Source organism: Dermochelys coriacea, chromosome 8 (genome assembly GCF_009764565.3).
Source record: "Dermochelys coriacea isolate rDerCor1 chromosome 8, rDerCor1.pri.v4, whole genome shotgun sequence".
Taxonomy (NCBI): domain Eukaryota; kingdom Metazoa; phylum Chordata; order Testudines; family Dermochelyidae; genus Dermochelys; species Dermochelys coriacea.
Window position 1 is genome coordinate 99127496 of NC_050075.1, and position 18511 is coordinate 99146006.

An 18511-nucleotide genomic window follows, 5' to 3' on the forward strand; every position below is an offset into this window, starting at 1 on the left:
AAGGTTTATTTAGAATAAAAATAAGTGTTGTGGTACAATAATAAAAAGAAAAATGATGAAAAGTAACAACTGCAAATACTGACCATTCACAAACCTCTGTGTAGCCTTAGATAAAATGGCACCACTGTATTTTGATGATTAATCTGCAAAACTATTGTTTTGAAGTTAAATTGTTTAGAATTGCTTCTGAAACCAGATTTGAGACTAATGGTTCATTGTAGTGTTAAGGGACAGTCCACAGTAGGGAGTGGTGCAGATTTGAACTGCCAACCATTGTGCCCCAGTGAGCATGTGATCTCTATCACTTTTTGGATACATAGCTCCTTCTCTCTTCAGATCAGTCACTCGTGGGCAGGTTTCCTCTGAATCTGTGCAAGGCTGGGCATGGTTGCACCCTACTTCTTTGCAAATAAAGATTTTAATTGTCTTTTGTGGGGGTGTGAGGAATTCAGACTATTCGAGAATATAATTTACTTACCCATCTTCAAAAATGCATAATTTTGTTGCTAGTTACACATTTTCCTTAAGACTCCTTTTTGTAAAAGTATATGTAAAATTGTTCTTACATAACCTAAGAATGATGCATTGATACCTCTAGCATATTGCAACATATGTTCATGTTGCAAGGGTCATGTACTCTGACATTCTCGGTAAAATTGTGATTAGCTGATGTAGAAGCAAATCCCTTAATTCATTTACCTGAGATACTTTTTAAAAATCAAAACTAGGAGTAAAGTGAAGAGATGCTGAATAAAATACCACATTGCAGTCAGTGTAATAGTAAAATTGCTCCCATATAATTTTAAAGTGAAACAGTTGTTTGTATGTATAGTGTTTTATACAGTATCAAAGGGTGACACCTAGTGGTGATTATTTTGGTCTATGGAGACAGTACTGGTATTTCTGATACTGGGCTTGATTCTCCTCTTCCTTGTGTTTTTGTGCAGTCACTTACATCTTTACAAAGTAGGTATAATAATATTACCAAATCAGAATTCTGCATTCACACCTATACCACCATTTTACACCTACTTGGCATAGGTATAAATGACTGACTAAGGCTCAAGGCAGTGGAGAATCTGATCATTGCAAGAACCTAGAATGTATTATTCACATACATAACTTTGTCAAGATAGTCTTACTGAAAAGTTACAAGCTAAATTCAATAGCAGTATTAAATCAATTAGTATAAAAGATTGTTTAGCAATGCTTGTGGAGAAACAAAACGGAAATTTTTTAGCATTCAGCCGGATTCCAACTGGAATACAGGTGGGAAAATAGATGTGTTCTTAAACATATAGCTGTTTGGGGTTTTTTTCCCCTTGTGTAGGCTGCTTTCTTAGTCGAGACCCAGATACTACCTCTTGTAGTAAGCCATAACACCGCAGGCATAACTCCAGAGCAGTATTGGCTCAGGTTGACTGTGGGTTGAGTGGAATATTTTGGGGAATACATCTTGAAAATGAAAACTTTACTTAAAAAGACCTGAATAGTTCCTAAAACTGTTTGAACCAGTTGAAATTGAATCCCATAATATATTAACCACATCCAATTTTCAGAAAGATTTTGCACAAACCAATTTATAAGAAAGGAATAGTGCGTGCTGTTGTGAAATAGCTGCCTGCCATTCATGTGCATATAACTTATAATGGTGCACCATAGAATGTGATGTTCAAAGTAAATCCCACATTTTCTACCTGGGTCTGTATACATTAAAACTTTTTAAAATGTGTGTTAGTTCAAAAGGTACAGTTTTGTCAAGAAATTGGGTCTCTTTGTTAGTGCACTAGAGGTTCATTTAGCAGCAGTTGCAACCTTCCATCAACAGGTAGAAGGTTACTCAGTCTTTTCCCATCTCTGACTACAAAGAGGTTTCTCACAGGCATAATGAACCTCTTTCCACCACCCAGACTTCCCACTCCTCAATGGGATCTCAACCAAGTGCTAAAAGGGTTGACTAGACTGCAATTTGAATCTACGGCCACTTGTGCATTAACTTGCCTTTCCATGAAGATGGTGTTCCTGATTGCCGTTACTTCTGCAAGAAGGGTAGGGGAAATAGCGGCTCTGATGGCTCCTCCCCCTTTCACTGTGTTATTCCCTGACAAGGTCATGCTGAGACCACATCCAAAGTTCACTTCCAAGATGTCTTCTGCATTCCACATAAATCAGCTTATTTGGCTTCCAGCCTTTTATCCCAAACCTCATCAGGATAATAGGGAAGCCATCCTTCATACACTTGACATGAGGAGAGCCTTGGCCTTCTGTTTGGACAGGATAAGAATCTTCAAAAAATTTCCAAGACGCTTCCACTCCATTGCAGGTAGATCAAAAGGTACAGCGATTTTTAGCTCAGAGATTCTCCAACTGGGTCTCGGGCTATATTAAACCTTGTTACCAATTGCGTAATGTAACACCCACATCTTCAATATGCTTGCATTCTACGAGGTCAATCTCCTCATCTGTTGCCTTCTCCACTGGTATCCCTATTTCAGAAATCTGCAGATCAGCTACCTGGGCAATTGTGCTTACCTTTGCAGAACACTATGCCATCCTGGGGGATTCAGCTGCAGATGCCAAATTTGGTTCTATCATCCATATCAGACTCAACTTCAAAGTCCCAGCCTCCAGTGGTGGGCACTGCTCAGGAGTCACCTACAGTGGAGCACCCACAGGGACCTACTCGAAGTAGTAGTAGTTACCTTGTGCAGTAATGATGATTCTTTGAGATGTATGTCCCTATGGGTGCTTCACAGCCCACCCTCCGCCCCTCTACTTTGGAGTTCTTGTCATTGACTGCAGTAGAAAAGGAAGTGAGGGTTGCCTGTGTATGCTGGCTGACCTTGTGGCAGGTGAGGAGCTGCGCATGCGTGGGCGTAATGGACTGCTACCAAAGTTCTTCAATCAGCAGCGCAGGGATGCAGATACTCCTACAGTGGAGCACCCCTAGGGGAACGCCTCTCGAAGAACTGTCATTACTGTACAAGGTGACTAACTTCTGCTTAGTTGACAAGTTCAATACATTGTGCATATTTTATTTTAAACTTTGTATCTGGGTACATTAAAAATATTTAAAAATTAATATTCTGTCCATTGTAATGTTTTTCAACTGTACGTTTGAATGATAGATATTTGAAAGCCTAATGTTCTAATAGACTTTCTTGTCTTTAAAAGAGGCTTTTAAAAAAAAAATCTTCCTCTCTGTTTGGAATCACTGCCACCATTCTCAAGTATTCTAACTCAGAGAACTAGTACCATGGGAGATTCCAAGCCTCGGCGTGAGGGATTAATAGGACTGTGTAGAACCAGGTCTAATGCAGGCAAGTGATGAGTAAGCTTCTGCAAACAACATCAGTGCACCACATTCCTGACCTGCCTCTTCCTGCTATTCCAATCCTAGGTATCCTCTGTGAGGGGAATGTGTTAATTGTGTCAAATTGTGAGGTGGATTTGTGATGTGGAAAACTGTCCAGTAGCAACTAGCTCACTGCGCTCACTTTTACTTCTCTCATATGGTAGAATTTTTGAGTCCAGGTGCCCAGACGTGAAAAGGTAGTACATTAAAGTACTGTACATGTTTTCTTAGCACACTAGTTCAAAGAACTACCTGTTTCTTTAGCAAAGCAAACCCTTTATAAGGGATCGTGTTATGTATAATTATCTGAATGTAAATCATCAGAACCGTATCCCATGGTGGTTGTTGCCTATCTACACTAGTTCATATGTTTGCCTGAAGTGCATATGATCCTTTGGACAACACATACTCATTACCTTATAGACAGGGGTCTTAAATCTTTTTCATTACATGGACAGCCTTTTACTACAGAAAATGTCTCAAGGACTCCTTTCCTCCTATTTGTAATTGCATAACGTCCCTGTGCAAATTAGAACAATTACTAAAAGGGGAAAAGTAATCTTAAGTCAGTATTTAATGCATGCTTAACTGTCTTAATGTGACGTAGCAGCTGGAAATGAGAAAAGCCAGCACATGTGACTGGTCAGGTATCTTCAGACCCCCGGTGGTTCTGAGATCACAGTTGGGGAGCTACTGTTTCATAATTGTAAAAAATGATCCCAATCTAAAATTATTACTTCTATCCAGGTGGAAAAGTCCAGTTTTGCTTTAAAAAGGCTGCCTTTCTCTCAGTACATCAGTTGAATGCTCTCAACCTAATTCTAAATCAAGTATTTAATTATTATCCTTGCATAATTAAGTTTTATGGAAATGCCCGTAATTCCTACAAAGATCATACAGCAACTATCTGCAAGATTCAGACGTAAAATTAAATATGTGACTGTCAATAAGTACTGCACAGAAGAATGAACAGAGAAAAACCAAAATATTTTGTAGCCTTTTTAATATAAATGGAGCAAACAAAGCACACAAACAAAAACTTTGCTCCTATAAGATGCTTTGATGAAGTGGGTGTGTGTGTGCCTCAGTTTCGCCGGTGTGTTATTGAAGTATCTAAGTGGTGGGACAAGTGTGGGCAATTGTTGCAAAGGCCCTACAGGGAAGATGTGACTGCCATCTGGTTGCCTGGCAACTGATGGCCGGGAGCCATCCTCTGCAAGAATCAGCTGGAGGTGTTGGAGAACAGAGTAAGAGGTGGAGGCTTGGTGACCTGTTTTCCTGGGAAAGAGACAAAGGAAGGAGGAGGGCAGCTGGGTGTGACTGAGGCTGGGCTACTGGAAGCTGGTCAATCTCCTGTTTTGGGACTTGGGGCAGCGGGAGATGAAGCCCAGGGCTCTGGGGTCTGGATCCCCCCAAGATAGACTCTGCTGAATATTCTTAATTTCTGTGCTAACAAGATCTGTGTTCCCAATAACTAATAAGCCCTTCTGTTTTACCTCCCTGGCTGCGAGACACTGCTGACTGTGGAGGTGGGGTGCATGGCCCTTTTGTGTGGGTGTGAGAGGCTTCCCCAGGTGTCCCATCCAAGTGGACTTATTGTGAGTTACTCAGTGTGAACAGGGGTGCTGAATGCTCTGAGATCAGACCCAGGAGGCACTGAAGCCGAGGGGCTTGTCCTGGTGAAAATGCTTCCTGAGGGGGGAGATCCTGCACTAGAGTCCTGTCTGACTTCATTCAGAGCAGTTCCAGAGCACCGAGCCTGTGACTCAATGATGGCTGCACATGGTATCATGAAAAGAAAAGGAGTACTTGTGGCACTTTAGAGACTAACAAATTTATTAGAGCATAAGCTTTCGTGAGCTACAGCTCACTTCGTTAGTCTCTAAGGTGCCACAAGTACTCCTTTTCTTTTTGCGAATACAGACTAACACGGCTGCTACTCTGAAACATGGTATCATGGTGTGCTGGAGGCTGCCAATGTAGAGACCACATGCCCAGCATTGCTTTTTGGTGGTGGTCCAAGAAGGAATCGTGTCTACTGATGACAGCAACATGGAACCATGCTCCTAAACCAGCTGTCCATGTCCTCTTAGGACCATGGAGTACTGCTTCCCCCCTGCCCTCAATGGAATGCTAGATCCATATTCTTCTTTCTTTGTTTCTGCTTAGTTGCACCCGGGAACTTTCTAAATGATGACATTAAGTTATTGCTGAGGTAAGTCAGGTGTGGCTTTTGGGGCATCTTTCAGAGGGCGAGAGGGACATTGGTTTTCAAAAGGACTGTCTGCAAATTGTCTGGTTTGAGGCAGTTTGGGTTAAGACTCCACAAAGAGAGGTTAACAACATGTGGTAGTTTTATTGCTGGGTTTGGTCCACCCACATCTATTCCATAAAGGAAATTGGACTGGAGATTTTGGGATCAAAGTACTCTTAGAGACCCTGTGCTAGTGAGAAGTAAAAAGAAAAGGAGGACTTGTGGCACCTTAGAGACTAACAAATTTATTAGAGCATAAGCTTTCGTGAGCTACAGCTCACTTCATCGGATGCATCCGACGAAGTGAGCTGTAGCTCACGAAAGCTTATGCTCTAATAAATTTGTTAGTCTCCTAGGTGCCACAAGTCCTCTTTTTCTTTTTGCGAATACAGACTAACACGGCTGCTACTCTGAAACCTAGTGAGAAGTGAATTTCAGCTTCTCAGTTTGTTTGGTCTCCATCTAATGGAGAGCAACTGTTGTAGCTATCTCTGTCCTTTTAGAACCTGTGATGTCCTCTCTACCCCCCTGGTAGTTCTTAATCCCTCCTCCTCCTGTCACCTTTTTCACCATCCCTGCTGTGGAGCTTCTCAGGCTGCCTTGGATGCTGCTGGCCAAATTCTCTGGCCCCCTGCGTGCGTTTATCTTATCCCCTTCCCACCATGCCATCACTGATCTCCTCTCAAGTGCTCATTTTAAAGTGATGTTGCCTGGCAATTCCTAGTGAGCACACCCAGTGACGGACAGAAGGAGGGCTGAAGATATCTGATACCTGTGTGAAGTTGAATGTTTTTAAAACTGTAACATCAAAAACATTTATGGATGGAACCAGTTTCTGCATAGGCCTCCTGTTTGCAGTGTATGAGTATTGTCAGTGTATATGCAAAAAAAAAAAAAAAAAAAAGTCATGCCTGACGTCTACACTAGTTTGTTTTATGTGAAAATCGTTTCAGACAAGGTCAACATTGACATCCTTTCTCTCACATCCAATATCTTAGACCATTTTTAATTTCTGTCTATTAACGGTCACATTTATCTCTTTCTTCGGAGTTCCCAAATAAACCCTTCAGACTCTGATCTAGTGGTTGTTGCTCTCTAGAATAGATACCTTCAGTCCTTTTTAGGCTTCTTTTTTTTCCCCTCTAGTATTTTTCTGCCTATCTCAGTGAGGTGTGGAGGCCGGAAATGGTTTGACTGGAATAGTGCACAACAATAGAAGTATGATGGGAGATGCCTCCATCCCACTGACAATAAACCTAACCAGCATCCCTGCATTCAGTCAGGCGCACCTGCAGAGCATGCTGTGCCTGGAGAAGGGGAACTTTAAAGGTGAAGCTGGCCACAGAGCAAGGGGGGAACCTTTGCCCAAGAAGAGAGGCTGCTAGAGATTGCTAAGGAGCTCAGTAGCTAGGGGAGCCCAACCCGAGGCAATGACCCACCTTCCCTCCCTTCTCCCGTACCCCCCGCCTTTTGCATCAGACAGACATTGCAGCCCTGAGAGGGGCTATGGATGTCTGCTCTCTGTCTGTGCCCTGTAGCTGGACCTGAGGAGCAGTACCAGAGACTGGAGATAGTTAGCCTCTAAAAAGACCCTGGGAATGAGCCCAACTCTTGCAGGGAACAATGAGCTTACCCAGGAGTATGGGTTCTGGTGGGCACCCAGAGGCAAGAGACCTAGAGATGACTTCCAAGCTCAGGCTGAGAGCTGGCTCACTGCAAGTGGTGGAGAATGCAGGCATGATGCCCTATGCATGATACAAGGCCTTGAGACAGAAACAGGTTCCACATCAGTCCTTGGAGAGGGGGATCAGTCAAGGTGCACTGTTAGCACTGGTATAAGTGGATGGCAGAATGGCAACAGTAGCAGGCCAACCAGAAACAGCTCTTCCAGTAGTGGTGGACTGCCCAGCAGCAGGTCCAGTCAGCATAGCAGCAGCAGCAGCTGCTAAAGGAGGTTGTGACCCACCAGCAAGAACTTGAGACTTTTTTTCAGAAGTAAAAACCTGCCCTTTGCACAGGGAGACCCAGTTGGCCAGAGGGAGCTCTGCCACCCATGTCAGTAAAGTTAACTAACATTGTCTCCAAGACAATCCCAGTGGCATTCCTTTTCACCTTTCAGAGGGTGGCATTGGTGTCTCAATGGCCTCCAGAGCATTGGGCATTAGTTTTAGCCCTCTACATGATGTGAGAGTCAAAGCTGGTGTACCGTAACCTTGACCCAGGACATGCTAGAGACTACTGTTGGGTGAAGACCACTATTTTAGATTATCTGGATACTAGCAAATAAACACATAAGCAGCATTTTAGGATGGATACCTCCCCCGAGGAGGCTCACCCCCAAGAAATGGTGCAATGATTAAAAGAGCATTGCTGGTGGTGGCTTTCTCCTCTGAAGCGCTGCAGGGCTCAAGTTGCAGAGTAGGTCCTCACAGAGCAGTTCGTATCCATACTTGTAGTGAGGACCTGGAGTGGGTTCTCTGACATCACCCTGAGTCGTTGTTGGAGGTAGTGAAGCTGATGGAAAATTTTCTCACAGCTGAAGGGTTGCTGGCGATGCGACACATGGCCTCAGTCCATTCACCAGTGAGGGCCACTGATGATGTCAGATGCCCACATGCAGATGCCGAAACCCAAGCACAATGGGAAATGTATACAAACCCCACCACGGCGACCTGAGCTACCTGTGTATAGAGAGGAAGACTGTGGCAAGACACAGGGCCAAGTTTGGATGAGGTGTTGTCCAGATAACCAAGCACCCGGGGACACAAATGACTGAAGTGTAGCCTTTGAGACCAAAGGTTTCCCTCCTAGTCTGAACATGTCCCCTGCCAAAGCCCGCAGGGATAAGCTCAGTGATCTGCTATTACTGTTGGCAACAGGGGCATATGAGGAAAGAGTTCCCATTGATGGAGTGTGACTGACTATGCAGAGGGTTGGACGGCAGAAGATGGCACGTAGTAGGACTCGCACCCCCCACCCCCAGATGATCCCAGAATAGGTTCAAGGGAAGGAGGTACTGGGTCTTGAGGTGTGGCCAGACAGTGATTCAAGTGCCCTAGCAGGAAAGAAAATCAACTCAGAGAGGACTATTTGCCTAGAGTGTATACATGGAGATGTAAAGCCCGTGCCCAGTCAGTGACTGGAACTAACAGTTGGGGCCCACTCTGACTCAATTAAAATTGTGCTAGCAGAGAAATTAGCATGCCCAGTGATTATAGACTCAGACTGGCCAGCCTTTTGGCAAATCATTAATGATCTGAACCCCAGAGTAGGCCCTGGCTTGTGGACCCCATGGACCTAGTGAGTTTGGGGAACTCTGAAGACCCCCTCTGGGATGTCCCCTGTGACTAGGGATGGCCAGAGAGATGGAGGGATGGCAGGCACTGGCTGTGGACCTTGAGACCTTACTACAAGGGGGAAGCTTTGTCCAAGAGCAGCATGACAATTCAGTCCTGAGCAGTGTCTGTGAGCAGGTGGTTTCCATGTTTGGGGAGGCAGCAGACCCCTAGCACCTGGGACACTACGCCCACTTTGTACTGGAGAAAGAGTATCTGTATCACGTGAAAAGACACCCACAGTTGTGGGCGATAAGAACTCATTTACTGGTACCCTGTAAGTAGCAAAGGGCTGTAATTCAGCTGGCACACAATGTTCCCGGCATATAAGGAATGAGAAGATCCTGGAGTTGGGTACTGACTCACTTTTTCTGGGTGTGGGGTGCACCATGAGGTAAGGGAGTACTGCTTTTCCTGTCTTGAGTGTCAATAGATGGCAGCTAAGAATGTCCTGAGGCTCTTTGCTCCCAATGCCCTAAGTGGAAACTCTAATTTGAAAGAATAGGGATGGACATAGTGTAGAGCCTTTTAGAGTAGAACTCCTGGGGAAACCAGTATATACGTGTAGTGGTGGATTATGTCACTCCCTACCCCAAAGCGATACCCTTGCGCTTGGCTATGGTGACGGCAATTGCTTCCAAACTTATGAGACTCTTTGCTGGGGTAGGTTTCCTGCAGGAAATAGTGACTGTTCAGGGCTCCAACTTCAGCTTGCAGGTGGTGCATAAACTATGTTCTCTTCTTAAAATAAAGGCCGTGAGGACATCAGTGTGTCATCTGCAAACAGATGGCCTGGTGGAAAGGGTTAACAAGATGTTGAGATTATTGAAGCAGTTTTGTTGGGACTGAGTCTAGGCACTGAGACCACCTCTTCCCACCGTTTCTATTTGCTGTGCAAGAGGTACTCCAAACTTCTGTGGGTTTTTTGCCCTTCAAAATGCTGTCTAGATGCCAGTCCTGGGAAATCTTGGCTGTATTGTGAGAGTTGGGAGGAGCAAGATTCAAACACACTTGGGGGGACCCAGTACATCATCCGGCTATGTGGACATCTAAAGTTGAGCACTTTCACAAAGGAGAACCTTGTTCGGGCTCAATGGAGGCAAGAACAGGGATATAACCAAGAGGCATGAACCTTCCACCGAGACAGGGTGTTGCTCCTATTATCATCATCTGAGTCTAAATTAATGGCTCGCTGGAAGGGTCTGTTTGAGGTGCTGAGACAAATGGATTTGGTTGATCCAGCAGGAGGAGGGAGACAAAGGTCTATCATTTTCAAGCTGTGGAAAACATGGGAAACCCTCCTGATAGATTCCTGGCCAGCGAGCCCAGAACTAGGTCTCAATGTAGCTGATAGCCTAGAGTCTGAACTTTTACCATTAAATGAGGCCATTGCTTCTGAATAGAAGACCCAGCTGTTGCAAATGATCCAAGACTTCAGTATGGTATTCTCCACAAGCCTGGGAGAATATACGCCATATAATATTATCTGAAGACCACACCAAGACAACTAGTTAGAGAAAATCCTCAGCCCTTGCCCAAGAAGATGTGGAACATGGTCTGAGTAGAAGTGCCTATGATGTGGAGAATGGGGGTCACGGAGGAGTCCAAGAGCATCTGGAGGACTCCTTTTAGTCCTGGTCCCTAGAGCGGACAGCATGATCTGGTTCTGTATTGACTTTTTTGTAAAGTCAGTTCCATTACAAAGTTTGACACTTATCCTATGCAGCAATGAGCATGATGAGCCGCTAGAGCAGTTGGGCCTGGCACAATACCTCAGCACAGTGGATCTTACAAAAGGCTATTGGCAGATTCCCCCTGTGTGCATCCTGTCAGGAGAATACCATGTCCTCAATCCTCTTTGGCCATTTCCACTCTAAAACCATGGTGTTTTGCCTGCCAGTGGCTACAGTGACTTTACAGTGCCTGATGAATTGAATCCTTTGCCCCCGCTACCAATATGCTGCAGCTTACCTTGATGACACTGTAATTTATAGCCCTATGAGGGAAGACCACCTCAGTCATCTGCAAGCAGTATTGACTTCCCTAGAATAGGCTGGCCTCACAGGTAAGCTTGCCGAGTGTAAGTTGGCCATGGCAGAAGTGACTTATTTAGGGTATCAGGTAGGCGAAGGCCTTGTGAAACCATTGATGGATAAAGTCCACGCATTAAACTCCTGCCCTGCTCCATGAATCAGAAGACAGGTATGCTGCTTCCTGAGCCTTCTGGGATACTATTGCTGGTTCATCCCAACTTTGCATGGATCATGGCACACCGTTTGATCTGCTGAAGGGCAAAGACATCAAAAAAGATCCAGTAAGATGACTAGTGTGATGAAGCTTTTAGCACCCTGAAGGTGCAGCTGAGCTGGGTACCTGTTCTTGCCAATCCAGAATTCTCCCAGAACCCTTATTCTCTATACAGATGCAGCAAACATTGGTTTGGGAGCAGTGTTGTCCCAGGAGCTTGAGGGTAAAGAGCACCCCATCCTATATTGACCAAAAAGTTGTTCCCCAGGGAGAAACATATTCTATTATTGAGAAGGAGGCTCTGAGAATAAAGTGGGCTGTGGACTCCTTCAGGTATTGCCCTCAGATTTGTTCCTTCTCCCTGGACACAGACCATGTGCCCTTACTTACGCCTATACTTTGTGAGGGACTCAAATTCCTGGATTATGTGCTGATATCTGGTACTTCAATCCTATAATTCTAGGTGCAGCACCGAGCCAGAAAGGCACAAGCAAATGCAGAATTTTTGCCCCAGAAGATTGGGACTGGGTTGATGCTCAGACAAAAACATTTTTGGTCTTGGGGGTGGAGGGTGGGTATGTGATGGAACATGCCCCATCCCACTGACAGCAAGCCTAACGAGCATCCTGGCATTAGGCAGTGCCAGTTAGGTGCACTAGCAGAGCATTCTGTGCCTGGAGAACAGCAGCTTAAAAGATGAAACTAGCCACAGAACAAGGTGGGAAAGTTTGCCCAAGAAGAGAGGCTGCTAGAGACTGCTAGGGAGCCCAATGGCCAGGGGAGCTCAGCCCAAGGCAGTAATATCCTTTTCTTTTCCCTACCCTTTGTTTAGGGCAGACAGACACTGCAGCCCTGAGAGTGACCTGTAGCTGGGCTGAGATAATTAGATTTAGTAGGATCCTGGGACTGAGCCCAACTCCTGCAGGGAGGAGCGAGACTGCCCAGGAGTGGGAGTTCCAGCAGGGACCGGGGACTAGGGGCAAGAGAGACAGAGACAATGGCAAAGCCTTGGCTGGGAGCTGTCTGACTACAGCCAGCACTGTTGTTGTTTGCATTTGCACTATCAATGTATTTTGCATGTGCTGAAACCTTATCTTACTGGTTAAAATAATTGTTAGCTCTTGGGTGTGATTAAAATCAATAGGAGTACTTGTGGCACCTTAGAGACTAACAAATTTATTAGAGCATAAGCTTTCGTGAGCTACAGCTCACTTCATCGGATGCATTTACGACTAACACGGCTGCTACTCTGAAACCTATTAAAATCAATTAATGCTTGGATCTGTAGTCATAGAAGAATAAACTCTGGATTTCTCCTGTACTCTGTGTTAGGTACTTCATATGGCCTCCATTGCCGTAGTATCTTAATGACTTTCAATCTTTACTATAATTCTCCTCATGGCACCTCTGTCAGGCAGAGAATATTATTTCCGTTTTGCACATGGGGAGCTTAGGCACAGAGACTTGGTGACTTGCCCAGGGTCACACAGGAAAATGCTGGCAGAACAGAGAATTGAACCAAGGTCTCTTTGAGTCCTAGGGTAGTGCCCTAACATCCTTCAATTGCTTGTTCTGGGGTCAAAGTCCATGTTTGATTCAATTGTATCAGATTCTAATCGCTGATTTCCTTAATGTGAGATAGTGGATTCATCAACAATTTGCAATTGTTCTCTAAATTTGCATTGTTTTGATACCACATTTCTATTTGTTGTGAAACAAGAATTTAGGACTGTTCATCTCTTCAGCTGCACCTTTCTAACCTGATAAGTTAGAGGAAATTCTTCATGCAGAGACTCCTAAAATTTAATGGCAATTATTTCATTTTTCTGGCTCTAGCTATACGTAATCCATTGTCAACCTCACAGAAATGGAAAGATTCCATTTACATCATATTTTTTGTAATGATTAGCTGCATTCTTGTTAAAACGCATGAATAGTCATAGACTGGAGCTTGCCATCTTTCTCAGTTATCGCCATCATATCAATAGCTGATCACCAAAGTGTGGTGGTCTGTATGAAGCACAGAGTGTAAAGTATCTGAGAGTGGATTTTATTAAACTAGGGTTCCAAAAATGTTCTTCTGGAAACAATCATTCAATATCATTTAGACATGGCTAAAACTTCTGTGAGGCTCCAAATCTGTTTAGCTTGTTTCTCCGTTTGCTTGAATTTATATTGCAATTGCATCAAATTTCCACTAGATGGAAATATACCACAACCACCCCAGAAGGTTAGAGATCCAAACAGAAGGGACATTTAACTATTAAAAAGACCTTAAAGGAAGATTGAATAAATAGTAACTGTTGGAAAGAGCAAGGCACCCAATGTATACTGCATAAGTGTCAGCAATAGGAAGGAAATTTGTTTCCGAGGGTTAGTTATTTGGGCTTTTTTGTATTATATTTAGTTTTCCTGTGAATATATTGTTTGTTTGATTCTCTATATAACATTAACTTTTTTGCCATACATATAAAGAAATTAATCTTTTACTACACCTACAAAGGGAATGATTATCTTAAATCCACCCTTGTCTTGTAACAATAGTGTGATTCAGCCCATGCACAGAGGGCTTGGGAAAATTCCACTCTGCCCTGCACATCTATGTGTACTGTGACTGGGCAAGGCCAGATGGCTATAGAAAAGTAGTGGGAGATAGATATATTAGCTCTGGGCTAAACAAATCCCTGGTACCAGGATGAGTGAAATGGCAGCTGCTCCAGGTCAATTAAGACACCTGGGGCCAATTAAGAACTTTCCTGAAGGCAGGGAGAAGGCTAGGTTGATTGGGACACCTGAAGCCAATCAGGGGCTGGCTGAAACTAGTTAAAAGCCTCCCAGTTAGTTAGGTGGGGGTGCATGTCGGGAGCGGTGGGAGGAAGTTGCGCTGTTGGAGAGGCTGAGTAGTACACACCATATCGGGCACAAGGAAGGAGGTCCTGAGGTAAGGGTGAAATGGAGCTTGAGGAAGTGAGGGTTGCTGTGGGGGAAGTAGCCCAGGGAATTGTACATGTTATGTTTCTAAAAGGTCAGCTACCGCAGCTGATACTATTAGGGTCCCTTGACTGGAGCCCAGAGTAGAGAGTGGGCCCGGGCTCCCCCCACCCACCTTTGCCCCCTGATTAATCACTGAGACTGGGAGACAACAGAGACTGTGCAAGGAAGGATAACTTCTCCTCACCTCCCTCGCTGGCTTATGATGAAAATGGCTCGGTAGACAGTGACTCTTCTCTCTAGAGAGAGAAAGATTACGTGCAGGGTCACAGTGAGCCCCTGAGGCTAGTGAAATCCGCCAGGAAACGCAGGACCCAAGGAGGCAAGGACAGAGCTTTGTCACAGTACATATTGGTAAACTGGATGATAACAGAGTTAAAATATTACAGAAATCCTCATATGAACCCCCAAGTCAAGCAAAATTCCAACACAAGAGAAAATTGATTCTCACAAATGAGAAACTGAATCAGTAGCAAGTATGGGGTGGTAAGGAATATTTCTGGATCTTCTGATGCTAAATTAGCTGAGTACTGTAGGGGTGCAAGACTAATCTGGTGAAAGATGTCCATCTCTAGGTTTGTGATTTATTGTTTATCTAAATAATAGAAGAATGTAAATCCCACACTGTGATTTTGAACTTAGTAATAAAAGCTCCTTATTCTTTTGGATCTATTACAGAAATATAATGGAAAAACTAGGGTATAAATTATGAACTTTAAAACAACTGGCTAACGGATCCACAGAAATGAAATCTGATCAAAATTGTATTTATTATGTTAACATAATCAACCACAGCAACAAAATCTGGGAAATCTTCAAGGAAGAGTAAACTCACTGCCTGATAAATAGCTTGGGGGATAGGAGGGAAACTAATTAAACATTATAAATTTAAATACAACCTTGTCTAGTTTGGCCAGCATTTGAGTCAATTGGATACTATAACCTATTTTTCATGTACATTATTTTGCATCACGGTATCCAGTTAGTGCATTAACTCCTCATGACCTGGAGCAAAGAGTTGGGATTCTCCAGCAACTGTTTTTTTTTCCCCCAAAGTTTTACACCCACATTCTTAGTGTCTGCAAAGATTTAATTTGGTTTACTTGTAAACCTGTATGCTTAGTGATTAATGCACTGAGATTGTACATGGCATATTAAATATTTGTGAGGGAATGTGGATGTAATCTTCTAAAACTGACTAAGCATTATGTTCAGAAAATATGATTCTGTAAAAGGACAGATTTTAAATTTATATTGATTTTAAAATGTGCTCAGTTTTTAACAATACATTACCCAAAAAGCAATGCATCTATAATAATTTACTCCTGGAGGAATTCTGTGCCACTGCGCAGAATTTATGTCCCCTGCAGATTTCTTTGCTTTCCTGGAGAAAAATGACTTTCTGATGGGGAAGCAAAGGGAAGCCACAAGAATGGTCATGTGACCCTCCCCAGCAGTATGTTTTTGGTGCCCAGGGCAGCCAGCAGAGAGGTAAATCACAATGGGGCAGGGGTTGAGACTGGAGAAGACCCAGCTGGTGGCCCCTACCCTGCGCCAGACTCAACTGTTGGTCCCGGCTGTGCTGGGGAGGATGGGAGTTCCTCTTCCCCTGCACAGCATCTGGGGCCGGGTCAGACCCACCCCCAGATTTCTCCCCCAGATGCAGGAAGCTCTGCAATCCCCCCTCCTCCCTATGGCTCTCAGCAGGGAGTGGGGGAAAAGGAGGAAGAGATCCCTGTACAGGGAGCTGTCCCCCCATCTGCCCATCCTGTGCATCCAGACCCCCTCAAACTCAGACGCTCCCACCGAACCTCAGCCCCCCACACTCAGAATCTCCCCAATGATTCCCACTCCCCCTGCACCTAGACCACCCAGACAAGTCACCCACACCTAGGTCCCCACCCCACTGAGCCCCACTCCCCCAGCATCTGGACCCCCTACTGAGTCCCCCACACCCAGACCTTCCTGCTAAACTCTATTCCCCACTCACACCCAGACTCTTCCCCACCCTCACTCAGCCCCAACCGCCTTAATCTGGATCCCCTTGTAGAGTTCCATTATTGTTGCATCCAACAAGCCCCTGTGCATCCAGATCCCCCCACACACCCAGATCCCCCACTGAGCTGCTTGCACCCAGATTTCCCCACACAGAACCTTCTCAACCCACATCTGGATCCCCCCACACTAAGCCCCTCTACACTTGGATCCCGCCATGCTGAGCCTGCCTGCCCATGCCTGGTGTGCCTGGCACAGAGGGGCAGGGCCCTGGGGTGTTTCTGGGGCAGGCCCGGTCCTTGCGCGGTGTCAGGATTGGGTGCAGCCTCAACGCTGAGTCCATGTCCTGGGTGGGGGAGCTGCACCGTGATCTCCCACCTCTGTGCAGCCACTGGCCTGTGCTCCCCAGTGCCTTGCTGGAGCCTCCACATTTATTTGACAAATAAAATTAGCAGAATTTTTTAAATAATTTTAAAATACTGCATGGAGAATTTTTATTTTTTTGGCACAGAATGCCCTCAGGTGTAATAATAAAATTGAAACAGAAACAATTATTTTAAATCTGGTTCTTCATCACATATAGTAATACTATATTTACATGTATATACTGAAATAGCCATACGCTAGGTACCTTTATGTGTAATATATTAATTGGAGTCAAGAGTTAATTCTTGAAGTAGGGGTTGATTAAGTGATAGGCTGACAGTGAGGATGTAATGACAGAAGTCAACTTCTGAAGAAATTTTTACCCCCATAAGGCACCCTTTTCAAGTCAATGGACAATTGTTTTTTCCGGGGGAAAAACTGTTAATTAAAAGCTGTAGTAAATCATATGTTTTACAATGAGTAATTCTTCCTTCCTCTTTTCATATCCTCTTGTTCCTTCGCTCCTCTTTGATCAGTGGAATTTCTTACCTGCAAACTGCTGAGATGCATTAATCTGTGGCTTTAGAACACAGAAACACTGGCTGCTGCAGCATGTATTTCAGCATGCAGAGCTCCAGATACTCATTATATGTCTTCCTGGTGTGCTGCACATAAGTATGTTTATTTAAAAAGAAGAAAAAGTGGAAATTCATACAAAGTGCGTTAATATTTAGTTGTATTAGAATTGTCATGCCCATGCACTTCCTTTCCCCTCCAATCATATTCCCAGTCTCAGACTTAGAATAGGTTCTTCTGCATCTTTGATTAATGCATGTTTAAAGTGAACGCTGGCTGCTGGTGCTGTTGTTAATGGAATGTTCTCCAGATACTTGCCCTTCTGTCCTTCCAGGTGGCCCTGAATCTCCCTCATCTTATGCGTGATTATCTCTCTCTTGGTTTGCTCATGGCTGGCTGTGGATCGTTAGTCTGGGAGACCGTTATAGATAGCAAGAACTATGTTTCTTTTGAAGATTTACATCAGCCAGTATTTCATCTTGATGCTTGCCTCATCTATTTGCCATATTATATCCTTTTATTTAAAACTGCAAGTGGATCCCACAGTGGTGTCAACAGAATGCTTTTGCTTGCAATATGCAAGTTGAGGAAAAATACTGGGAGGGCCAAAGGGGAACTTGGAAGCAGTGTTATTTATTTATTTTTTTAAAATTCTTTTAGAAAACTAATCTTAACTGCACTAATTTTAAAATGGCTGTATTTGAAGAACCATCCTAGCCATGCTTTAAAATTAAGATTCAGAACAAGTTGTTGTGCTGTAATTCCTAAGCAATTGATTTTTGTTGTCAACTGCTAGTGTTATTTATTAATATGCAAATAAGAGCAATCTGTCATGCATGTTTATGGCTTAAAATTTCAGACCTATTCTAAAAAAAGTGTTTGATTAAACTGCCAAATCCTCATTATATAACTGATCCTTCAAATTTATGTTGGAGCTGTTACTGTACCTGAATGAACTTGGTGACTAGGAATTTAGTTTATAACATTATTAATTACATCATAAAATTATTGGCTGATATTTTCAAAACTGTTCAGCTCGTGTGTTTTCCTGTCCTGGGAAAAAAATTGAGATTTTGAAAAATTTCACATCCCAATTTGTGACCCAGCCTAAATCTCAAATTTTCAGAGACCTGGAGAAGAAAAAATCAGTTTGGGTCAATCAAAATGTATTGTTTTGAAAATTTCAAAAGTGTTTCATTTTGATGTTGATTTTAAAAAAATGTTTTATTATAAAATTAGCGTAAATTTGAAAATGAGTATTTGTTTTGAAACAAAAAACTGGAAATTTTCACTTAAAAATGACAAAATGGGATGTTTTGAATAATTTCAAAACTTTTTTTCCAAAGCTTTTTTTGAAATGAGAAATTTTTTGAAACTGTGCCTTTCCTGTGA

At 43.6% G+C, this 18511-nt stretch overlaps 2 protein-coding genes across 4 annotated transcripts in view; both read left to right on the top strand.

Moving 5' to 3' along the window:
• The window catches only part of FAF1 (Fas associated factor 1), a 299927-nt gene that overhangs the window by 67679 nt on the left and 213737 nt on the right, over positions 1-18511 (top strand). The window lies entirely within an intron of this gene.
• Positions 10-3082, top strand: LOC119859812. Its single transcript, XM_038412505.1, has 2 exons — positions 10-2335; positions 2496-3082. The coding sequence occupies exons 1-2, from the start codon at positions 1888-1890 to the stop codon at positions 2690-2692; spliced, it is 645 nt and encodes a 214-aa protein (XP_038268433.1). The 5' UTR covers positions 10-1887; the 3' UTR covers positions 2693-3082.

Excerpts from the sequence above, each read along its gene's own strand:
- LOC119859812 (XM_038412505.1), top strand. The coding sequence starts at position 1,888 with ATGAACCTCTTTCCACCACCCAGACTTCCCACTCCTCAATGGGATCTC. Across the intron at positions 2,336-2,495 it reads CATTGCAGGTAGATCAAAAG|AAATCTGCAGATCAGCTACC; the intron begins GTACAGCGATTT and ends TCCCTATTTCAG.